At 48.9% G+C, this 18,484-nt stretch overlaps 2 protein-coding genes and 1 long non-coding RNA gene across 4 annotated transcripts in view; 2 read left to right on the top strand and 1 right to left on the bottom strand.

Moving 5' to 3' along the window:
• Positions 1-18,484, top strand: part of LOC113608041 (uncharacterized) — a 542,162-nt gene that overhangs the window by 311,284 nt on the left and 212,394 nt on the right. The window lies entirely within an intron of this gene.
• On the bottom strand, positions 104-7,025 carry ZFYVE19 (zinc finger FYVE-type containing 19). The gene is made up of 11 exons (XM_027083927.1): positions 6,827-7,025; positions 5,464-5,585; positions 5,239-5,292; positions 4,736-4,854; positions 4,494-4,639; positions 4,038-4,146; positions 1,799-2,008; positions 1,287-1,366; positions 877-975; positions 614-741; positions 104-531 (listed from the first exon to the last, which is right to left on the bottom strand). The coding sequence occupies exons 1-11, from the start codon at positions 6,878-6,880 to the stop codon at positions 453-455; spliced, it is 1,200 nt and encodes a 399-aa protein (XP_026939728.1). The 5' UTR covers positions 6,881-7,025; the 3' UTR covers positions 104-452.
• The window catches only part of DNAJC17 (DnaJ heat shock protein family (Hsp40) member C17), a 39,026-nt gene continuing 27,690 nt past the window's right edge, over positions 7,149-18,484 (top strand). Inside the window, exon 1 of one of the 2 annotated variants that reach the window (XM_027083937.1) lies at positions 7,149-7,332. In XM_027083937.1, coding sequence (XP_026939738.1) covers positions 7,255-7,332 — 78 coding nt within the window. In that variant the 5' untranslated portion in view covers positions 7,149-7,254. The remainder of the gene's footprint in view (positions 7,333-18,484) is intronic. The other variant, XM_027083935.1, reaches the window with a different exon arrangement.

The following is an 18,484-nucleotide window of genomic DNA, read 5'->3' as shown; positions in this document are numbered from 1 at the left end:
TTCCTCACTCTACAGGACTGGACTTACAGCCTACTCTGTTCTTGCCACCTCTCCAAGGCCTAGGCTCAGGGCCCACAGGGTTCTATAGATAAAAGATGCTGGGTCCAATGAATCAACATACTTTATTAAATGCTCTAAGTGCCAGTAGAGGGCCCTGAACCCTTGAGCAAGTTTCAGGACTCCTCCCTGGATTCAGGCTGGTCTTTCCCATCATGCCTCTCACTCCTAGTCCAGACTTCAATGCTGGAGGCTCCAGACTTCTGCCTTCCCTCTGGCTCCTCCAGTCATCGTCTCCAATGGAGAATCCTTCCTCCTTCCAGGGACGGAGGCTCAGGAAAGGGTGCATTCATAAGCAGTCTAGCCTGACATGTTCTCCCATCAGATGCCCTGGAGGGCACCCCAGCTTGTGTGACTGCCTGTAGGATGGCCTTCCCAGGAGGACCAGGGTTCCCTCAGTGCTCTCGGCTTTTATGCTGGGGGTGGTAGGCAGATGTCTGGTGCTCTTTAAGTTCAAAGGCATCATGGCCTTCCCTGTGGAGCATAGATAGAGGTCAGGGATCACAGGTGGCCCCGCAACTCTCCCAGCCCCAAAGAACATTCCACCTGCACCCACCGGAAGCAGCGGACACAGTAGAGGTCTCCGTCACAGCTAGCACAGCGCAGGGTGGCATCCTCATTGCAGATGCAGCACCAGGGGAGCTCCTCTTCCTCAGCCTCAGGCCTGGCGGCCACAGCCTGAAACTTTGGAGACCAGGGAGGAATGGGGGACATAAGGTACCCGATGGGGTCTGGGAGGGCGGCTGGAGGAACAGTCGGCCAGGCAGGGAGGGAGGTTGTGGTGGCGGCCCGGGGGTCTGTGTCTGGGGTTTTCCTCACCTCAGGCTCTGCCCTGCAGGATTGGGCTTGGGGTCGGAGAGCTGGCTCTGCAGGGATGTTAAAGCCACTTGCCTCATCCAGGGCAGCTTCTTCAGTGAGCTGTGGACAGGGCAAAGAGGTACAGCTCCCCACTCCAGGCAGCCCCGCCAACACACAGTATTTCTGCGCTCTGTGGCCTGAGCTCTCAACCCATCTTCCTTTATGTTGTCTGTGGCTGCTGATACCCCATCTCAAGGGCCCAGGGGCAGGTCTGTGTCACAGGGGCAGGGGGGCCCAGCTAGAACAGGAGCTGCACGGTGACTAGCCATCGAGCCCCAGAGCGGAGGCAGAGTGAATGGGGTCAGGTGGGTGGTGGGGCAGTGTGGCAGGGACAGGACAAGGGGTGGTCGGGTGGGTAAGGTGGGGCCGACCTGCTGAAGGACTCTCTGGATGGCTGTCTCCTCATCCTCTTCGTCATCACTGTCTGGAAGGCGGTAGTCCTGTAGGGTCACTTGAAGAGGGAGAGACAGGAGCAGGGGAAGAGGAGTGAGGTTGAGAGCTCACCTGAGTGGCTGTACTTCTGCCCCCAGCAGAGGTTTGGTTTCCAGTGGCACGTGTTCCAGAACTGAGCAGCCTTTGCAGCCACTCTGATCAGACCCTGCCCCACCATGCTGGGCTGGAGGGCATGAACAGAAGGCTCCGTACCTGAAGGGACCCAGGGTCCCCTGCCCCCTGATGGCTGCCACTTGTTCCTCATCCACTGCTTTGCCCCAGCACCTTCCTCGTGGTTCTGGGTGGAGCTCGATAGACCCCTGGGCACAGGGACCCCCAGCCCCTGACTCAGCCTGGCAGGGAGTACAGCCACTGTGCAGTTTGGCCTGAGGGTGAGAGTGGGGAGGACTGCCCAGTGGACATGAATGAGTGGCTGCTCCCCAGCCTCTACCTCTATCGGGGTCGCGTCCCTGCAGCACGGCCAGGCGCTTGGCGAGGGCCAGGATCCGCTCCTGCCTTGTGTTCTCCTCCCGAAGCGTGACTGCTGCCTCAGCCAGCAGCCTCCTCTTCTCCTCCTCCAGGGACCAGGTGGCCTGTCCCTTGCAGCTGGTGCTCTGGGCCCCTGGGTCCCCCTGGTTGAGGTCATTCTGGATAGAGGCGGCTGGAAAGAGTGATGCATTCAGGGAGGCAGACATTTCAGGATCTCTCATCAGAAACCACTGAGCCCGTTTCTCAACGTTTTAAAAAAAAACACAGACTGGGCTTCCCTGGTGGTGCAGTGGTTGAGAGTCCGCCTGCCAATGCAGGGGACACGGGTTCGTGTCCCGGTCTGGGAAGATCCCACATGCTGCGGAGCGGCTGGGCGCATGTGCCATGGCTGCTGAGCCTGCACGTCCGGAGCCTGTGCTCCGCAACGGGAGAGGCCACAACAGTGAGAGGCCCGCATACCGAAAAAAAAAAAAAAAACCCACAGATTATCAGCTTTTTGTTCAACAATAGCTCCTGTGGTTTATATTATAAATAAAATTAGTATTTCCTCCATTATCCCAAATGTAAAAACCTAGTAATCTTAGACATTTCTTTTTCAATTATATCCATCCCACCCACCTGATATTTTAACATGCTGCCCTTAGGGTGGGTGCCCCACGGTATGAGAATCACTGCCCAAAAGGAGCAGGATATGGGGAGGTCAAGGTCCAGCCAGGCTCTCTGCCTTACAGGCTGGAATCAGCATTTCCAGGGAGCAGCGCAGAGAGGACATGAGGGAAGCTGAGGTCTTGAACGTCACTAGGCAGGAAGAATTTTACCAGAGTGGGTGTGGCTCTGACATGGTCCCCTTTAGCTCAGAGTTTCAGAGTAAGATGTTTGAAGTCAGACAGCTTTGGGTTCAAGTCCCAGCTTTGCTACTTAATAGCTGTGTGACCTTGGTCAAGTTCCTTAAGCTCACCAGGCCTCAGTTTCCTCATTTATCAAATACGGATAATAACAGTTATTATAGGATTACTGAGGATATTCAGTGAGATTGTATCTCTAAAGCAGGGTTTCTTAATCTTGGTTCTATTGACATTTTGGACAGGATACTGGCATACCTTGTTTTATTGAGCTTCAGTTTATTGCGCTTCACAGATACTGCCTTTTGTTTTTTGTTTTTTTTTACAAATTGAAGGTTTGTGGCAGCCCTATGTTGTCAGATGATGGTTAGCAATTTTTAGCAATAAAATATTTTTAAATTAAGGTATGTACATTGTTTTTCTAAACATGCTATTGTACACTTAATAGACTACAGTATCGTGTACATAAGTTTTACACGCACCAGGAAACCAAAACATTTGTGTGACTCACTTTATTGCAGTGGTATTCAACTGAACCCGCAATATCTCTGAGGCATGCCTGTAATTCTTTGTTGCGGGGTTGTCCTGTGTATGTACGATGTTTAGCAGCATCCTTAGCCTCTGCTCACTAGATGCCAGTGGTACCCTATGAGTTGTGACACCCAAAAAGTCTGCAGACGTTGCCAAATGGGCCCTGGAGGGAAAATCATCCATGGTTTAGAACCACTGCTCTGAAGCTTTTGAATAGCAGTGTCCAAAAGAATTTTTTAAGATGATGGGATCATTCCATATCATGTCTGTATTTGTGCTGTCCAAGAGTGTAGCCATGAGCCACTTGTGGCTACGGAGCACTTGAAATGTGGCTGGTACCACTGAGGAACTGACTCTTAAATTGTATTTAATTTCAGCTAAATGTCAATAGCCTCTTCCTCCTCTTTAGCATCATCATCATCGTTGTAGAGAACATTCACTAAGCATTTACTATGAGCCAGGCAGAGTCCTAAGCACTACTGGATTAGCTCATTTCCTCCTCATGACTTCCTTGTGAGGTAGGTTTTACCACACATTCCTCCATTTTACAGATGAGGAAAGTGAGACTTAGGTCAAGTAACGTGCCGAGGGTCACACAGCTAGTAAGTGGTAGAAAAGGGAATCACTGTCTGAGCCTAAAGCCCACATGCTTATCCACTAGGCCTACACTGGCTCCCACTGGAGTAAACACTCAATAAATGGTAGCCTTTGTAATGTTGACTATTCTCTGATTGATGTTCACCTCCCAGAGCGTGGGCAGCAGAGCCTCTCCCACCTGGGGAAAGAGTCGGGGGGCAGATCCCTGGGGGAGCTAGGTGGAGAAGATACCTGGGCCTCCTCGTTCCCAGCTCTCATCAATAGCCACCTCCGCTGCTAGCTCTGTCAGCAGATCCTGTGTCTGCTGGGCCTGGGTCCTGGTGTCTGGTGGCTGATGTGCCTGCTCAGAGGAGGGAACCTCAGTGGGGAGCAGCGTAGGCAGGGAGCCGCACCATAAGGCTCAGAACAGTTTTAGGTCGGGGTGGGTGCTGAGGAGTTCCCAAAGCTCAGGGAAAGGGGACAATTCCAGAGCCCATGTAATCAAGTAGGTCTGGCAGTCCCCAGCAGGACCAAGAGGCCACTCTTTCCTGCCCCACCCAATCCTGCTGCCTGTCCCTGGTTCCTTGGTCTGGCAGCAGGCCTCAGGAGCAGGAGGTACTCCTGCAAAGTATCTAAGCATACACGTATCTGGGCTTCTACTGGGTCCTCGTCCCAGGGCCTCCATCCCTTCAAAGCCACAGCACTCACCAGCTGGGGGGTCTGAGAAGGTGGAACTCTGCCCTGCAGTGAAGCAAGCCGTGCCTCCATCTCCTGGGTGGAAGGGATGGAACCCTGGGGTGCATCCCTCAGTGCAACTAGCCTGGCTTCTATCTCCGCCTGCGAGGGCACTGACTCTGCAATTGGCATAGACAAGCCTTGTAAGATCCAGAGGAATCCTAGTCCCACGAGCCCTGAATAGTGTCTTTTCCACCCTGTCTGCCCCCACTCACTGGGCTTGTTCTCCTGGCGGAGCCGTGCTAGGCGCTCAGCAATGACTTGGTCTTGCTGGGTCAGTCCATGGCTCTGGGGAGTGTTGGGCTTCTGCTTGGCTTCCAAGGCTGCCACACGCCTGGCGGGATATGAGATAGAGGCTCTTAAAGAATGCAGAAGGGAGGGGTGAAGGCACTCACTGTTTCCCATTCAAATCATTTCTAGGCAGCTAGGGAGGCCTCCGACAGACAATTTTCTGTGACGCTTGCTCATGTCACCCTGCAGCCCAACCCAGCTGACCGACGGGAGAGTCCAGATGAGAGGGCGAGATCTGCCAAGAATCTTTTCTGGGGAAAGGACTGGTGAGCTGCTTTCTAAGCCCAAGAGGGCAGTCAGGAGCCTGAGAGGTAGATATTTTCCTGATCCTGTGCTCATTTGATCTGTAGGCTGGGAAGAGACTCCTACCCTATGGCTCCCTTGTCCTTTCCCCATCCCCATTTGTCTCTGTCCCTTCAGCACTTACTTCTTATAGTTCTGAGGTGGTGACCACTTGGAGGCATTGGCAGGAGCAGATCCTCTATAGAGAAGAAATCTGGTGTCAGAAGTCACCTGCCATCTGCCTATGAGTGTCCCCCACCCCAAACACTTCCTGGGCTGACCTCTAGACATAGAGCACAAGGCTGTGAGGCCTGGCCATCTGCCTGCTGCCATGCTTGGCTGAACCCTCGACCATATATTGGCTTCTCACCTGGTCAGAACCTCATGGCACTGCTTGCAGACTTTCTGTTGGGTGTTTCCAGCCCGGGGAACCGCTGCACTGAAGCTAAGACAGCCGGAACAGAAGGCCCGGCCACAGTTCTTACAGCCGTACTACAAGAAACATGAAGCAAGGGGTCTACCTCTCACCTGCCCCTGCAGGCTCCTCCCTGGGACTCTCCAAACACACACAGAGAGCAGACACTGGAGTTGTGACCAGCTGCTGGGAGGAGGATGAGGAGTGGGGCCCCTAAGGACTGGGGAGAGACAGGGGTGGAGGGTAAAGCGATTCCTCAGTCTCCAGTATTCTATTCAAATCTCGAAAGCTTCATGCAAAATTCCCATGCTTTCTACTCTGTCTTCAATTCCCTGACACTGGAGTGTAAAAGACAAATAGGCAAAGCCCCATGCTTCAGGTCACTGACTCTTCAAAAAGGAGAAACAGTGCAGAGCCCATGCCTTCTCTGCTCTAGCAGAGATGAAAGGAGGCTTGACTCAGAATGGGATGGTAACAGTAGCAGCCTCCATTTGTTAAGCATTTACTGTGTGCCAGGCACTAAACTCAGTACTTAACTTTCATCACCTGATTTAATCCTCACAATCTATACACACTATCTTACTTATTCCTGATGACCACCATTATTATTCCTATTTTAAACGGGGTCAGAGAGGTTACACGACTTGCCCAAACCAAGGTCACCCCATGAATGACAGGAGAGCTCAAATTTGGATCCTGACCACTTTGACTCCAAAACCCAGGTTTCTGAGTGCTACATGGACCTGCTTCCCTACCTGCTATTCATTCATCCTATCTGGTTCCTATCTCCTGGTCACAACTGAGGCTGAGGAAGCCTGCAGTTTACCAGGGAAACTTGGCAGGTCTGGCCTGAGGACAAGTGAGACTTTGCCATGGTGCCCTGGGGCAGGAGAAAGGGCAGTAATCTAACTCAAGAAACCGGGGAAGGGCTTGCTGGTGACGGTTTCAGAGCAGAGAGAGCAAAGGGCATGGTGTGATGGAGAGTAGGCTGTGGAGAAGCAGGGTGGAGGGAAGGAAACAGCCGGATCCTACACTTGGCAGACAGAAAAGCCTAGATTTCCAAAAATGACAGGAGCCCAATTTACAGTTTATGGGGAACTCTCACCTCCAGCACCTCACTGGACCCTCACACCAACCCCGAAAGCGAGGGAGTGTTAGCCCCACTTTATAGAAATGGAAACTGAGGCTCAGTGACTTCATCAAAACCACACACCTGGAGAGGGCCCGTAAAAACAAGCCTGCGGACTGCAAGTCCTGTGCATTTCCCTCTACTCCGCGTCCTCCCTAGCCCTCTAGCCCCCGGGGAGAGAAGACTCGCCTCCTTCTTGAAGAGGGTGAACTTGACAGCGCAGCCGTAGCACCTATTCTCCATCGTGGTTGCCGGCGCGGCGCGGCAAGGTCGGCGGAGCTGAGCTCCTGCGGCTCATATCCAGGACCCCGTGCACCCTCACCCAGCCCCGCCGTTGCTCTCCACGCCCACTCGCGCGGGCCAACCAAGGCCTCCGACAGGAGAATCACTACGGTCACCTCAGCCCGAGAGCACCAGCGGCGGACGCGAGGGCTGTTGGGAGTCGTAGTTCATTCACTAGTGCCCGCTTCCCTCAGAGGCAGTCAAGCCTAGTTCAGATCACGACATTTCCCAGGAGGCTAAGCGCCTTCCTCAGGCTTGGGGTCGATAGTCCCCGGGAATCCCTACACGCTTAGGCTCTTGGGAGTTGTGGTACTAATCCAGTCAGGGTTGGAACCATGGCGGTGACCAAGGAGCTCTTACAGATGGACCTGTACGCGTTATTAGGTATCGAGGAGAAGGCGACGGACAAAGAGGTGAGAACTGGGGCGAGGAGGGCCGATCCCGAGCGACCTGGCGGGCTTTCCCGTCTTGGCGCCTCGCCCGAGGCTGGCACCACCAGCTTTCCACGTTCGGCCGGGCCCTGAGTGGGGAGCGAGGGGCGGCCCGACGGCCTCAGGTGGGTTCCCAGACCTTTCCTGAATGGTCTGAGGGCCTCACGAGGAAGAGGGGGCACGAGAGGGAGGCTCCTAGCGCGGGGAACTGTACTGTGCTCTCCCCGTGGCCCTTGTCTAGAAGGGGCCGCGGGTGAGTCTGTGAGACAACCCTAGCCTACTTCCTGCGCCTGCGCAGTGTCAGCCTTCGATTCCTCTTCTGTCTAAACTGTGGCAGGGGGAGCTTCATTGTCTCTCTCTTGCTGGCTGATTTAACTCTGCTTAGAGCCTAGGGCGGAAGAAAGGCCAGGTCTCAAGGCTCCTCCATTCCTTTTTCATACCCTCCGTGGCAGTGTGACCTATGACTCTGCCATCTCTATTTTCTTTTTACATCCCAGCCCTTTGACTCTTTTCAAGTAGCAGATGCTCAGGTGTTGCCCTCTCACCATGTGCTAGTGGGCCAAAAGCAGGAGGATCAGAAGGATAAGGCAGATGACCTAGAGTTTCACGGGAAACCGTTGATAGATGTGTCAGGGAGTGGGACACTGATCAAGCTGTAATTAAGATTTATGTTACTTTCCCCTGGATTATGGTGGTAGCTGTAGCAGTGTAGGAAGGGGAGGCAGATAAGTCACCAGATGGAAATTAATGCCTGCAGATGCCCCTGTACCTCCAGGCTGCTCTGCTCATTGGCAGAGCTTGTGAGAAGAGGAAGCTCTGGGGCAGAAAAGCAGGGAGACCCATAGGGCCCTTGAGGAGGGATACTGTCAGCCTGTACAGAACTGTTCCCTGCAGCTGCAGCTGAAATCAGAAGTGGGCCATGGGGATGTATACACAGCACCAAAAGCATCTGTTACACCTATCTCATAAGTCTTAAATTTTCACTATTAATAATGCCTAACACCTATATAATACTTACTATGTGCTGGACACTATTCTAAGTGTTCTACATTTGTAAATTGTTTCATTAGTACTTCGTTAATAGTGAGAAATTACTTTGGACACTTCACACCAGATCTAGCCAGTGTGTTGGAACCTCGAAGTTGAGAACTCCTGAGGAAGGCAATTAAGAGCCACTGATGTATATATTAATCAGAGAAGTGACATAATCAGATTTTTTTTTTTTTTTGGTATGCGGGCCTCTCACTACTGTGGCATCTCCCGTTGCGGAGCACAAGCTCCGGACGCACAGGCTCAGCGGCCATGGCTCACGGGCCCCGCCGCTCCGCGGCACGTGGGATCCTCCCGGACCCGGGGCACGAACCCGCGTCCCCTGCATAGGCAGGCGGACTCTCAACCACTGCGCCACCAGAGAAGCCCGACATAATCAGATTTTAAAGAAAATATTCAACATCAGTGTGCAGAAAGGACACAAGTAGGGGATGGATAGAGGAGCTGCCACTAGGGGGTCAGGTGGGGCTGTTGTCTAGGCAAGAGGCCAAGGTCTAAGCAGCACAGTGAGGTTGGGATTCAGTTTTCACTCAGGTGAGATAAGGGATAGGTGAGAAGACTTTTTTTTTAAAAGATTTTAAAAATATTTATTTATTTATTTTGGCTGCGTTGGGTCTTTTGAGTTGTGGTGGCACGCGAGGTCTTCGTTGAGGCGTGTGGGATCTTTCTTTGAGGCGTGTGGGCTTTCTCTCTAGTTGTGGTGTGCGGGTTTTCTCTCTAGTTGTGGCGCGCGGGCTTTCTCTCTAGTTGTGGTGTTCAGGTTTTCTCTCTCTAGTTGTGGTGCGTGGGGTCCAGAGCGCATGGGCTCTGTAGTTGCAACTTGTTGAGGTGTGCGAGCTCAGTAGTCGTGATGTGCGGGCTTTGCTGATCTGCGGCATATGGGATCTCAGTTCCCTGACCAGGGGTCGAACCCACGTCCCTTGCATTGGAAGGCGGATTTTTTACCACTGGACCACCAGGGAAGTCCCCTGGAATCATTCTTGATACCTCCCTATCCTCTCACTCTTGCATCTAGTCCATCACCAGGTCCTAATGAATTCACTTCTCAAATAATCTCCAAACCTGTTCATTAATCTCCATCTCCACCACCACCGCTCCAGCCCAAATGCCCATCAACTTCCATCTGAATGATTAGAGTGGCCTGCCAACTCATTTCCCTGCTTCCAGTCTATTCTATTCCACTCTGTTGCACTCCTCCAATTTGTTCTACTCACGGAAAATGGAATAATCTTGGTGCTCCTTTAAAACCCTATTGCACTTTTAATAAAACATGCAATAGAATTTCTTACCCCTTCTTACATGCTTTTCCCTCTGCCGAGAACACTCTTTCTCCCCTTCTGTTAACCTGGGTTACTTTTACTTGGCTTTCAGAACTCAGCTTAAATGGCACTTCCTCAGAGAGGCCTTGCCTATTGTACTTTCATAGCAGCCACTTCTCCTTTCCAGCACTTATATCAGTTTGCAAGCATATATTCATTTGTGTGATTATTTATCTCATGCCTTACTCCCCTCTGTACTCTTAGCTCTGAGGAGCAGGTCTGGTCCATTCACTTCTGTAGCATCCCCTTCCTGGTGACTGGCACAGAGTAGGCTCTCAATAAATATTTGTTGAATGAAGGAAGTAGCAGCTAAGAGCCCACTGGAACAACTTGGCTTGAGAATCAGGAGATCTGGGGCCTCATTCAGAGCCTGACTTTCCTCAAATGTAAAACGAGGGAGTTGGGCAAACTATGACTTCAGGGGTCAAATGGCCCATGACCTGGTTTTTAATGAGCCGTGAGCCGAGAATGGTTTTTCATGTTAAAACGATTGTAAAAAAACAACCACAACTCAACAACAAAAAACCGAATAACTCAATTAAAAAATAGGCAAAGGACTTGAATAGACATTTCTTCAAAGAAGATATATAAATGACCAATAAATACATGAAAAGATGTTCAGTACCACTGGTCATTAGATAAATGCAAATGAAAACCACAGTGAGATACCACTTCATACTCATTAGGATGGCTATTAAAGAAAAACAAAAACAGAAGGTTACTAGTGTTGGTGAGGATGTGGAGAAATTAGAACCCTTGTACATTGCTTGTGGTGCAGCTGCTGTGGAAAACAGTATGACAATTCCTCAAAAAATTAAACATAGAATTACAATATGATCCAGCAATTTCACTTCTGGGTATATACCCAAAAGAAATGAACTCAAACAGATATTTGTTTTTTATTTATTTTATTTACTTTAGGCTGTGTTGGGTCTTCATTGCTGCACACGGGCTTTCTCTAGTTGTGGAGAGCGGGGGCTACTCTTTGCTGCGGTGTGTGGACTTCTCACTGCGGTGGCTTCTCTTGTTGCAGAGCATGGGCTCTAGGCACGCAGGCTCAGTAGTTGTGGTTCGCAGGCTCTGGAGCACAGGCTCAGTAGTTGTGGCGCATGGGCTTAGTTGCTCTGCGGCATGTGGGATCTTCCCGGGCCAGGGATCAAACCTGTGTCCCCTGCATTGGCAAGCGAATTCTTAACCACTGCACCACCAGGGAAGTCCCTCAAACATATTTGTACACCCATGTTCATAGTGGCGTAATTCACAATAGCCAAAAGGTGGGAGCAGCCAAAGTGGCCATCAACAAATGAATGGTTAAACAAAATGTGGTATATACATACAATGGAATATTATTCATCCTTGAAAAGGAAGGACATTCTGACACATGCTACAATATGGATGAAACTTGAGGGTATGATGTTGAGTGAAATAAACTAGTCACAAATGGACAAATATTATATGGTTCCTCTTGTACAAGATTCCTAAGAGTAGTCAGATTCACAAAGTAGAATGGTAGTTTCCAGGGGCAGGAGAGTGAGTGTGGAATGAGGAGTTAGTGTTTAAATGGTACAGAGTTTCAGCTTTACAAGATGAAAAAAGTCCTGGAGACTTACGGTGGTAATGGTTGCACAATATTAATGTACTTAATGTCATAGAACTATACACTTAAAAACGGTTAAAATGGTAACTTTTATGTTAATATATATTTTATTTTATATATGTTTTACAATAAAAACAACCAACCAAAACAGAATAAAAACAAAGAAGAACATATGTCACGGGAATTTAGAGAGTCAGCAAGTCCCAAAGGTAGATGTTTTTGTTCCCCATCCAGCCCTAAGGGAGACAGGTGGGGCAAGGTATCATTTTCTTGTAGGAAAGCTTTGAGTTGAGGACCCAGGTTTGGTGTGGAAGTTCTCCGGGGGAGAGGATAACGCCCCAGGAATCCAGTCTCCTCCTAGAATCTCAGGCAGTAAGCCCCAGGTTCTTATGTGCGAATGCACATGTGCCTGTGTGCACGTATGTGCGCACACACACAGGACAGGGCCGGGCCCTAGAGCCTGCCAAGATGAAGAGTAGGTCATGGATTAATGCCACTTGCAAACCTTGAAGAGATTCTGAATTAATCTCAGGGATTATTTAGGTGACTGCAATGGCCTTCTAATCCTTTTCCTAGTTCTGTTCTTGCCCCCTTGAGCCTCTTCGCACAGCAGCCAGAGTGAGCCTTTAGATGGTAAATCAGATTGTGTTACCTCTGCTCCCAGCTCCCCAGGGGCTTCTCATCAGTGTTAGAATGAAGCCTGAAGGCCCTCCCTGGCCCTTGGGGCCCTCAATGCCTCTCTTGCATGTTCCCTACCACTCTTCCCTTGCTCACCGGGCTCCAGCCACATCAGTCCTATAATTTTTTTTTAATTGTGGTGAAATATACATAACATGAAATTTTCCATTTAAACATTTTTTTTAGTGTACAATTCAGTGGCATTAAGTATATTTACAATGATATGCAACCATCACCACTATCCATCTCCAGAACTTTTCCATCATCCCAAACTGAAGTTCCATAACTTTAAACGTTAACTCCCTATTCTCTTCTCCCCTCAGCCCCTGGTAACTACTATTTTACCTTTCTTCTCTATGAACTTGACTATTTTATGTACCTCATACAACATGCAAATATATAGTATTTGTTTTTTTATATCTGGCTTATTTCACTTAATGTAATGTTTTCAGGTTTCATCCATTTTGTTGAATGGATCAGAATTTCCTTTCTTTTTAAGGCTGAATAATATTTCACCATATGTATATACACATTCTGTTTCTCTACTCATCTTTTGATGGACATTTGGGTTGTTTCAACCTTTTAGTTGTTGTGAATGGTGCTATTAGGAACATGAGTGTATGAATATCTGTTCGAGTCCTGCTTTCAGTTCTTTTGGGTATGTATCCCACAGTGTAATTGCTGTATCATTAAAATTCTATGTTTAATGTTTTGAGGAACTGCCTGCCATACTGCCTTCCACAGCAGCTGCACCATTGCACACTTCTACAACAAATGCTCAGTCGTTCCATTTTCTTCCCACCACTTGTTATTTTCGGTGTTTTGGATAATAACCATCCTAATGGATATGAAAGAGGCCTCCAGTGATATTTTTTCAAACTCACCTAACACATTACTGCTTCATGGCCTTTACATTTGCTAGTCCTTCTGTTTAGAACATCTCTTTCCTGGTAGTTGTATATCTCACTCCCACACCTTATTCAGATTTCCATTCAAGTATCACCCCCTACCCTCTCAAAGGCTTTCAGAAGTCGTACATCTAATTACTACACGTTGTATTACATGCCCATTTGCTTACCAGTGGTCTCCCCCATTAGAATGTAAAAAATCCAGGAAGGAAGAGGCTTACTCTTTTATGTTTACTGCTATGTGTCTAGCACCTAGAACAATGCCTGGCCCTTGATAGGTGTTCAGTCAATCCTTGTTGAATGATTGAATATGTATTATTACTTTCTTATGCAGTCATACTTTGTGGCAAAGTGAAATTACTAGACCAATCAAATATATTTACCAAAAGTAAATGTATTTAAAAGCTTTTTCAAAATTGTCTTTCAGAAAAGTGGTGCCATCTTATACTCCCACTGGGTAGGCAGGAGATCACCCCATCTCTCAGCTGGCAGTTCCCATCCTGGCTCTCGAAAACAGCATGCTGTGTGCCTGGTGCCTTGTGCGCGCGTGCGCACACACACACACACACACACACACACACACACACACACACACAGCAGGTCCCACAGTTCATTAAATGAACTTTACAGTGTTCTCCCTGCCTCTTTTGTTTTTCTCTTTCTTCATCTGTGTTTTCGAGGAGGGTAGAAACATTTCCCACAAACACCATTCGATTCCACAAACTTTTAAGTGCCTACCTACTGTGTGCCTGTCGCAGAGCCTGGTGCTAGGGATACAAATGTGAAGAGAGCAGTTCCTGGAGGGTCACCCCATCGTGTCTGTTTCCAGCCTCTCTGTCTCTTGCTTTTGTGGTCCATCATTTTGAAATGCAGAGGTCAAAGTTGATAATTCTAGAAGGTGATGCTTTCTAATCAGATGGTGATTTCCTAGAGAGTGTAACTCATGTAGAAAATGACAACTTTTATAACTAATCTTAACAAGTAAGGCCAAGAGTCGTTGTTTGTTACATCTACCGTGTGTTGAGAATGGATGGAAATCATAATACAGAGCCTTGAGCAATGTTGGGAATTCTAAATGTGTGTTTATAATCATCTTTGTACTTATCACCAGTGACAGTTAAGAAAGTGGACTTTAGAGGCAGTCTGACTGGATATTGGCTCCATGACTTACCTAGTTTGTGACCTTGAGCAAATATTTAACCTCTGTGTGCCTTGGCTTCCATGTCTGCGAAATGGGAATGGTGGCAGTCCCTCTTCGCCGGCCTTGTTATGAGGCTCAGTCCAGGCAAAACACTTGGCAAGGCACTTGGCACAGACTCACTACAAGTTCCCTCATGCTGTTTTCATTGTTGCTCCACCTTCCTTACACTGTAAGTGCTAATGTCCAATGCACATCTCCCAAACTCATGTCTAAGTTTACCCTCCTCACACCTTCTCACTCATTCCAGTCCTGATAGACCAGTGCTGATTCACCTCACACTACACCAGTGATTCTCAACCAAGGCATTGGTCAGGGTAGAAAGGCGGTGGGGCATCAGGTAGAACAAAATTGAGGATCAGCAGAGTTTACTATTCAGTTCAAATCTACAAATGAATGGAGCATGTCACCATGGACAAGGGACTGTGTAGGCATGGTGGGACTTCAGAGCTGAAGAAGACATCACTTCTGCTTTCTGACAGCTCACACAATATAGTAAAGAATGAATTCTGAGGTAGAGTGAAAGAGGTGGAATAAAAGTATATAAGGAAAATGCTGTCAGAATAAAGAGGAAGACAAGATTCATATGATTGGCAGGATCATGGAAGACTTCCCCTGAGGAGGTGTTTTTGTGCAAGACCTTGAGAAGAGAAAAGAATATATCACAGCAGGGTTAAAAGGGATCATCATGGTCATTTACTTTCTTCATTTTATAGACAGGAGCATGGAGATCCAAAGAGGCTATGGAACTTGCTGAGATCACCCAGTGAGTGAGTGTTGGGTCAGACTGGAGCCCCGGTTTAATATTCCTTCCACTGCTCTGCAGTTGACACGTGAATTTCTCTCCTGTCTATAGCAGCCTTGCCTTTCATTTGAAGCCCTTTGAAGGGTACATAACTCACTGTATCTTGGCAGGTATTACTTGGTGAAGCTTGAAAATGCATTTTTTTTGGTTTGTTTGTTTGTTTGTTTGTTTGTTTTTGCGGTACGCGGGCCTCACTGTTGTGGCCTCTCCCGTTGCGGAGCACAGGCTCCAGACGCGCAGGCTCAGTGGCCATGGCTCACGGGCCCAGCCGCTCCGCAGCATGTGGGATCTTCCCGGGCCGGGGCACGAACCCGAGTCCCCTGCATCGGCAGGCGGACTCTCAACCACTGCGCCACCAGGGAAGCCCTGAAAATGCATTTTGATCAACTGTTTGAAGACTGAAGTTTTTTTTTTTGTTTTGTTTTTGAAGACTGAAGTTTTAAATGTATTTACCAGGAAAACTACCATGGAAACTTAATTTTCACCTTTTCAGTTTATATTTTATTATTGCTTTAAGGAAAAGGCTGTTTTACCTGTATGCTAGCTAATAACTTTATTTATTTTTTAAAGGGAACTTTATTTTTATTTATTTATTTTATTTATTTTTGGCTGCGTTGTGTCTCTGTTGCTGTGCGGGCTTTCTCTAGTTGTGGCCAGCGGGGGCTACTCTTCATTGCGGTGCGTGGGCTTCTCACTGGAGTGGCTTCTCTTGTTGCAGAGCACAGGCTCTAGGCACGCGGACTTCAGTAGTTGTGGCTTGTGGGCTCTAGAGCGCAGGCTCAGTAGTTGTGGTGCATAGGCTTAGTTGCTGCGCGGCATGTGGTATCTTCCCGGACCGGGGCACGAACCCGTGTCCCCTGCGTCGGCAGGCGGACTCTCCACCACTGCGCCACCAGCGAAGCCCGGCAGGAGGATTCTTAACCACTGTGCTGCCACCAGGGAAGCCCTAATACCTTTATTTAAATCACTTATTTCTGTTATACCCTAGAATGTGATACATTGACATTGTTTCTTACAGATTTAAAAGGAATAAGTTTTTGGGCTTCCCTGGTAGTGCAGTGGTTGAGAGTCCGCGTGCTGATGCGGGGGACGCGGGTTCGTGCCCTGGTCCGGGAAGACCACACGCCAAAGAGTGGCTGGACCCGTGAGCCATGGCCACTGAGCCTGTGCGTCCGGAGCCTGTGCTCCGCAACGGGAGAGGCCACAACAGTGAGAGGCCCTCGTACAGCAAAAAAAAAAAAAGGGAATAAGTTTTTGAGGACAGAGAACTTGAAGGAATGGCATGAAGGGGTAGAAGTCAAAGTGCCTGGCATGACAAGGAATAGGACATTGCCTAGGGTCTGTTGAGGGTGTGGCAGGAGTTGAATCTGAAAAATGTGGTATCTCTGGGCCTGTAGGCCCTAGGGTGGTTGGACTTGATTCTGTGGGCATCTGGGGGCCATTTCTGGATTTGAGGTGAGCCTGACTCGGTCCACTGTCTCCAATGGGAGCCTTTCTCAAAGCCTCTTACCTCCAGACCAGGCACTGAGGCCTCAGGGTTGGGCAGTTAGCCTGGTTTCACTTGACAGCTGTCGTTCATTCACAAGGGCCTGACCAGCGCTGTGTGGGACCAGGAGCCAGGCCTCCAAGTCCTCTCTGTACCTCTCTGATGGTTAACTCATTCCTGGGTTTGTCTGTCTGGCTGAAACTCTGAATTTTTGAAGTTCCTTGGCTGCCTGTTAAGTCAAAAGGAATGATTCATTTGTGTTTGTAAGCTGTAAGCTATTCATTAGCATTCAAGATAATACCTCATATTTACATGACACCAAAGTGCTTTCACATAAATTATCTCATTTGATGTGATCTTCAAAGCCTGTGAGGACTTCCCTGGTGGTGCAGTAGTTAAGAATCCTCCTACCAGTGCAGGGCACATGGGTTCGAGCCCGGTCTGGGAAGATCCCACATGCCACGGAGCAGCTAAGCCCGGGCACCACAACTACTGAGCTGGCACTCTAGAGCCTGCTCGCCACAACTACTGAGCCTGCGTGCTGCAACTACTGAAGCCCACGCACCTAGAGCCTTGCTTCTCTGCAGCAAGAGAAGCCACCGCAATGAGAAGCCCACGCACTGCAACGAAGAGTAGCCCCCGCTCACCACAGCTAGAGAAAGGCCACATGCAGCAACAAAGACCCATCCCAGCCAAAAATAAATAAATAAATAAAATATTTAAAAAAAAAAAGAATACATAAGAATCTAGGGCTTCTCTGGTGGCACAGTGGTTGAGAGTCCGCCTGCCGATGCAGGCGACACGGGTTCGTGCCCTGGTCCGGGCAGATCCCACATGCTGCGGAGCGGCTAGGCCCGTGAGCCATGGCTGCTGAGCCTGCACGTCCAGAGCCTATGCTCCGCAACGGGAGAGGCCACAACAATGAGAGGCCCGCGTACCGCAAAAAAAAAAAAAAAAAAGAAAAAAAAGCATCTGTAACTTAAAAAAAAAAAAGAAACAAGAGTGTGGGGCTTCCCTGGTGGCGCAGTGGTTAAGAATCCGCCTGCCAATGCAGGGGACATGGGTTCCAGCCCTGGTCTGGGAAGATTCCACATGCTGTGGAGCAGCTAAGTCCATGTGCCACAACTACTGAGCCTGCGCTCTAGAGCCTGTGAGCCACAACTACTGACCCCGTGTGCCACAACTACTGAAGCCCACACACCTAGAGCCCGTGCTCCGCAGCAATAGCAGCCACCACAGTGAGAAGCCCACGCACCACAACAAAGAGTAGACCCCGCTCGCCGCAACTAGAGAAAGCCTGTGCGCAGCAACGAAGACCCAGCACAGCCAAAAATAAATAAATTAATTTAAAAAAAAACAAGAGTGTGAGGTACGCAAGGACTATTAGCTCCAATTTATAGATGAGAAGACTGACACTGACAGAGTTTGATTTGCCCAGCATAAGGTGGCTAGTAAATGCAGAGCGCCTGCCCAAACCTGCATTTTCTACTCCTATTTCAGAGCTGTTTTCCATGACTCACACCTCAGGAGCAATTAGGGTAACAAGATATGGGTCTGCGGGCCCCAGAAAGCCTTGTGTTCCCATCTGTGACACAGATAGAGATTTGACTCTGTGGGTAAAGCTGCACGACCTGGGGGAGCTCAAAGGGTATTATGCCGACCCGGACAACTTGAGGAAGTATGTTAAAATTTGTGTTAAAACTACCACAGTGGAGTTTTCATTTCAGCTAAGGTAGAATTCAAAATATTCTCCATTTGCATAGCTGCTTTCCCTATTTTTGCTGTTCCTGAATACTGTTATTTGGTTATTATTATTTTTCTCTAAATTGACTCACTTGTTTTTACTAATATAATTTGTTTATAAAGGAAACCAGTGTGTTAAGGGGAAAAAAGAATGAGATGTAGGGAGTACCAGGGCCCAGAGAGAAAGAGTTCTGCACCTGGGCAGAGGAGAGTGGCTTTGGGGGTAGGGACCCAGGTCTCCAGGGGTTAAGAGTGACAGCAGGCTGTGGGGAGAGGTGAGGGGCCGCCAGACCCAGGGTATCTGACAGATCTGAGGGGTGGGAATCTCCAACCTGATAGAAGAATGCAGG

The sequence above is a fragment of the Aethalodelphis obliquidens genome, unplaced genomic scaffold (assembly GCF_003676395.1).
Source record: "Aethalodelphis obliquidens isolate GAN/ISIS:26980383/991018 unplaced genomic scaffold, ASM367639v1 scaffold51, whole genome shotgun sequence".
In the NCBI taxonomy this organism is placed as follows: domain Eukaryota; kingdom Metazoa; phylum Chordata; class Mammalia; order Artiodactyla; family Delphinidae; genus Aethalodelphis; species Aethalodelphis obliquidens.
The sequence above is the reverse complement of the archived record's forward strand: the minus strand, read 5'-3'. Positions and strand labels throughout refer to the sequence as shown.

Bases quoted from the DNA above. Each gene is read 5' to 3' on its own strand.
- ZFYVE19 (XM_027083927.1), bottom strand. From the start codon at position 6,880: ATGGAGAATAGGTGCTACGGCTGCGCTGTCAAGTTCACCCTCTTCAAG. The intron at 5,293-5,463 runs GTGAGAAGCCAA...TCTTCTCTATAG, and splicing joins TGCCATGAGGTTCTGACCAG to AGGATCTGCTCCTGCCAATG. The intron at 4,855-5,238 runs GTAAGTGCTGAA...ATATCCCGCCAG, and splicing joins CCACCTCAGAACTATAAGAA to GCGTGTGGCAGCCTTGGAAG.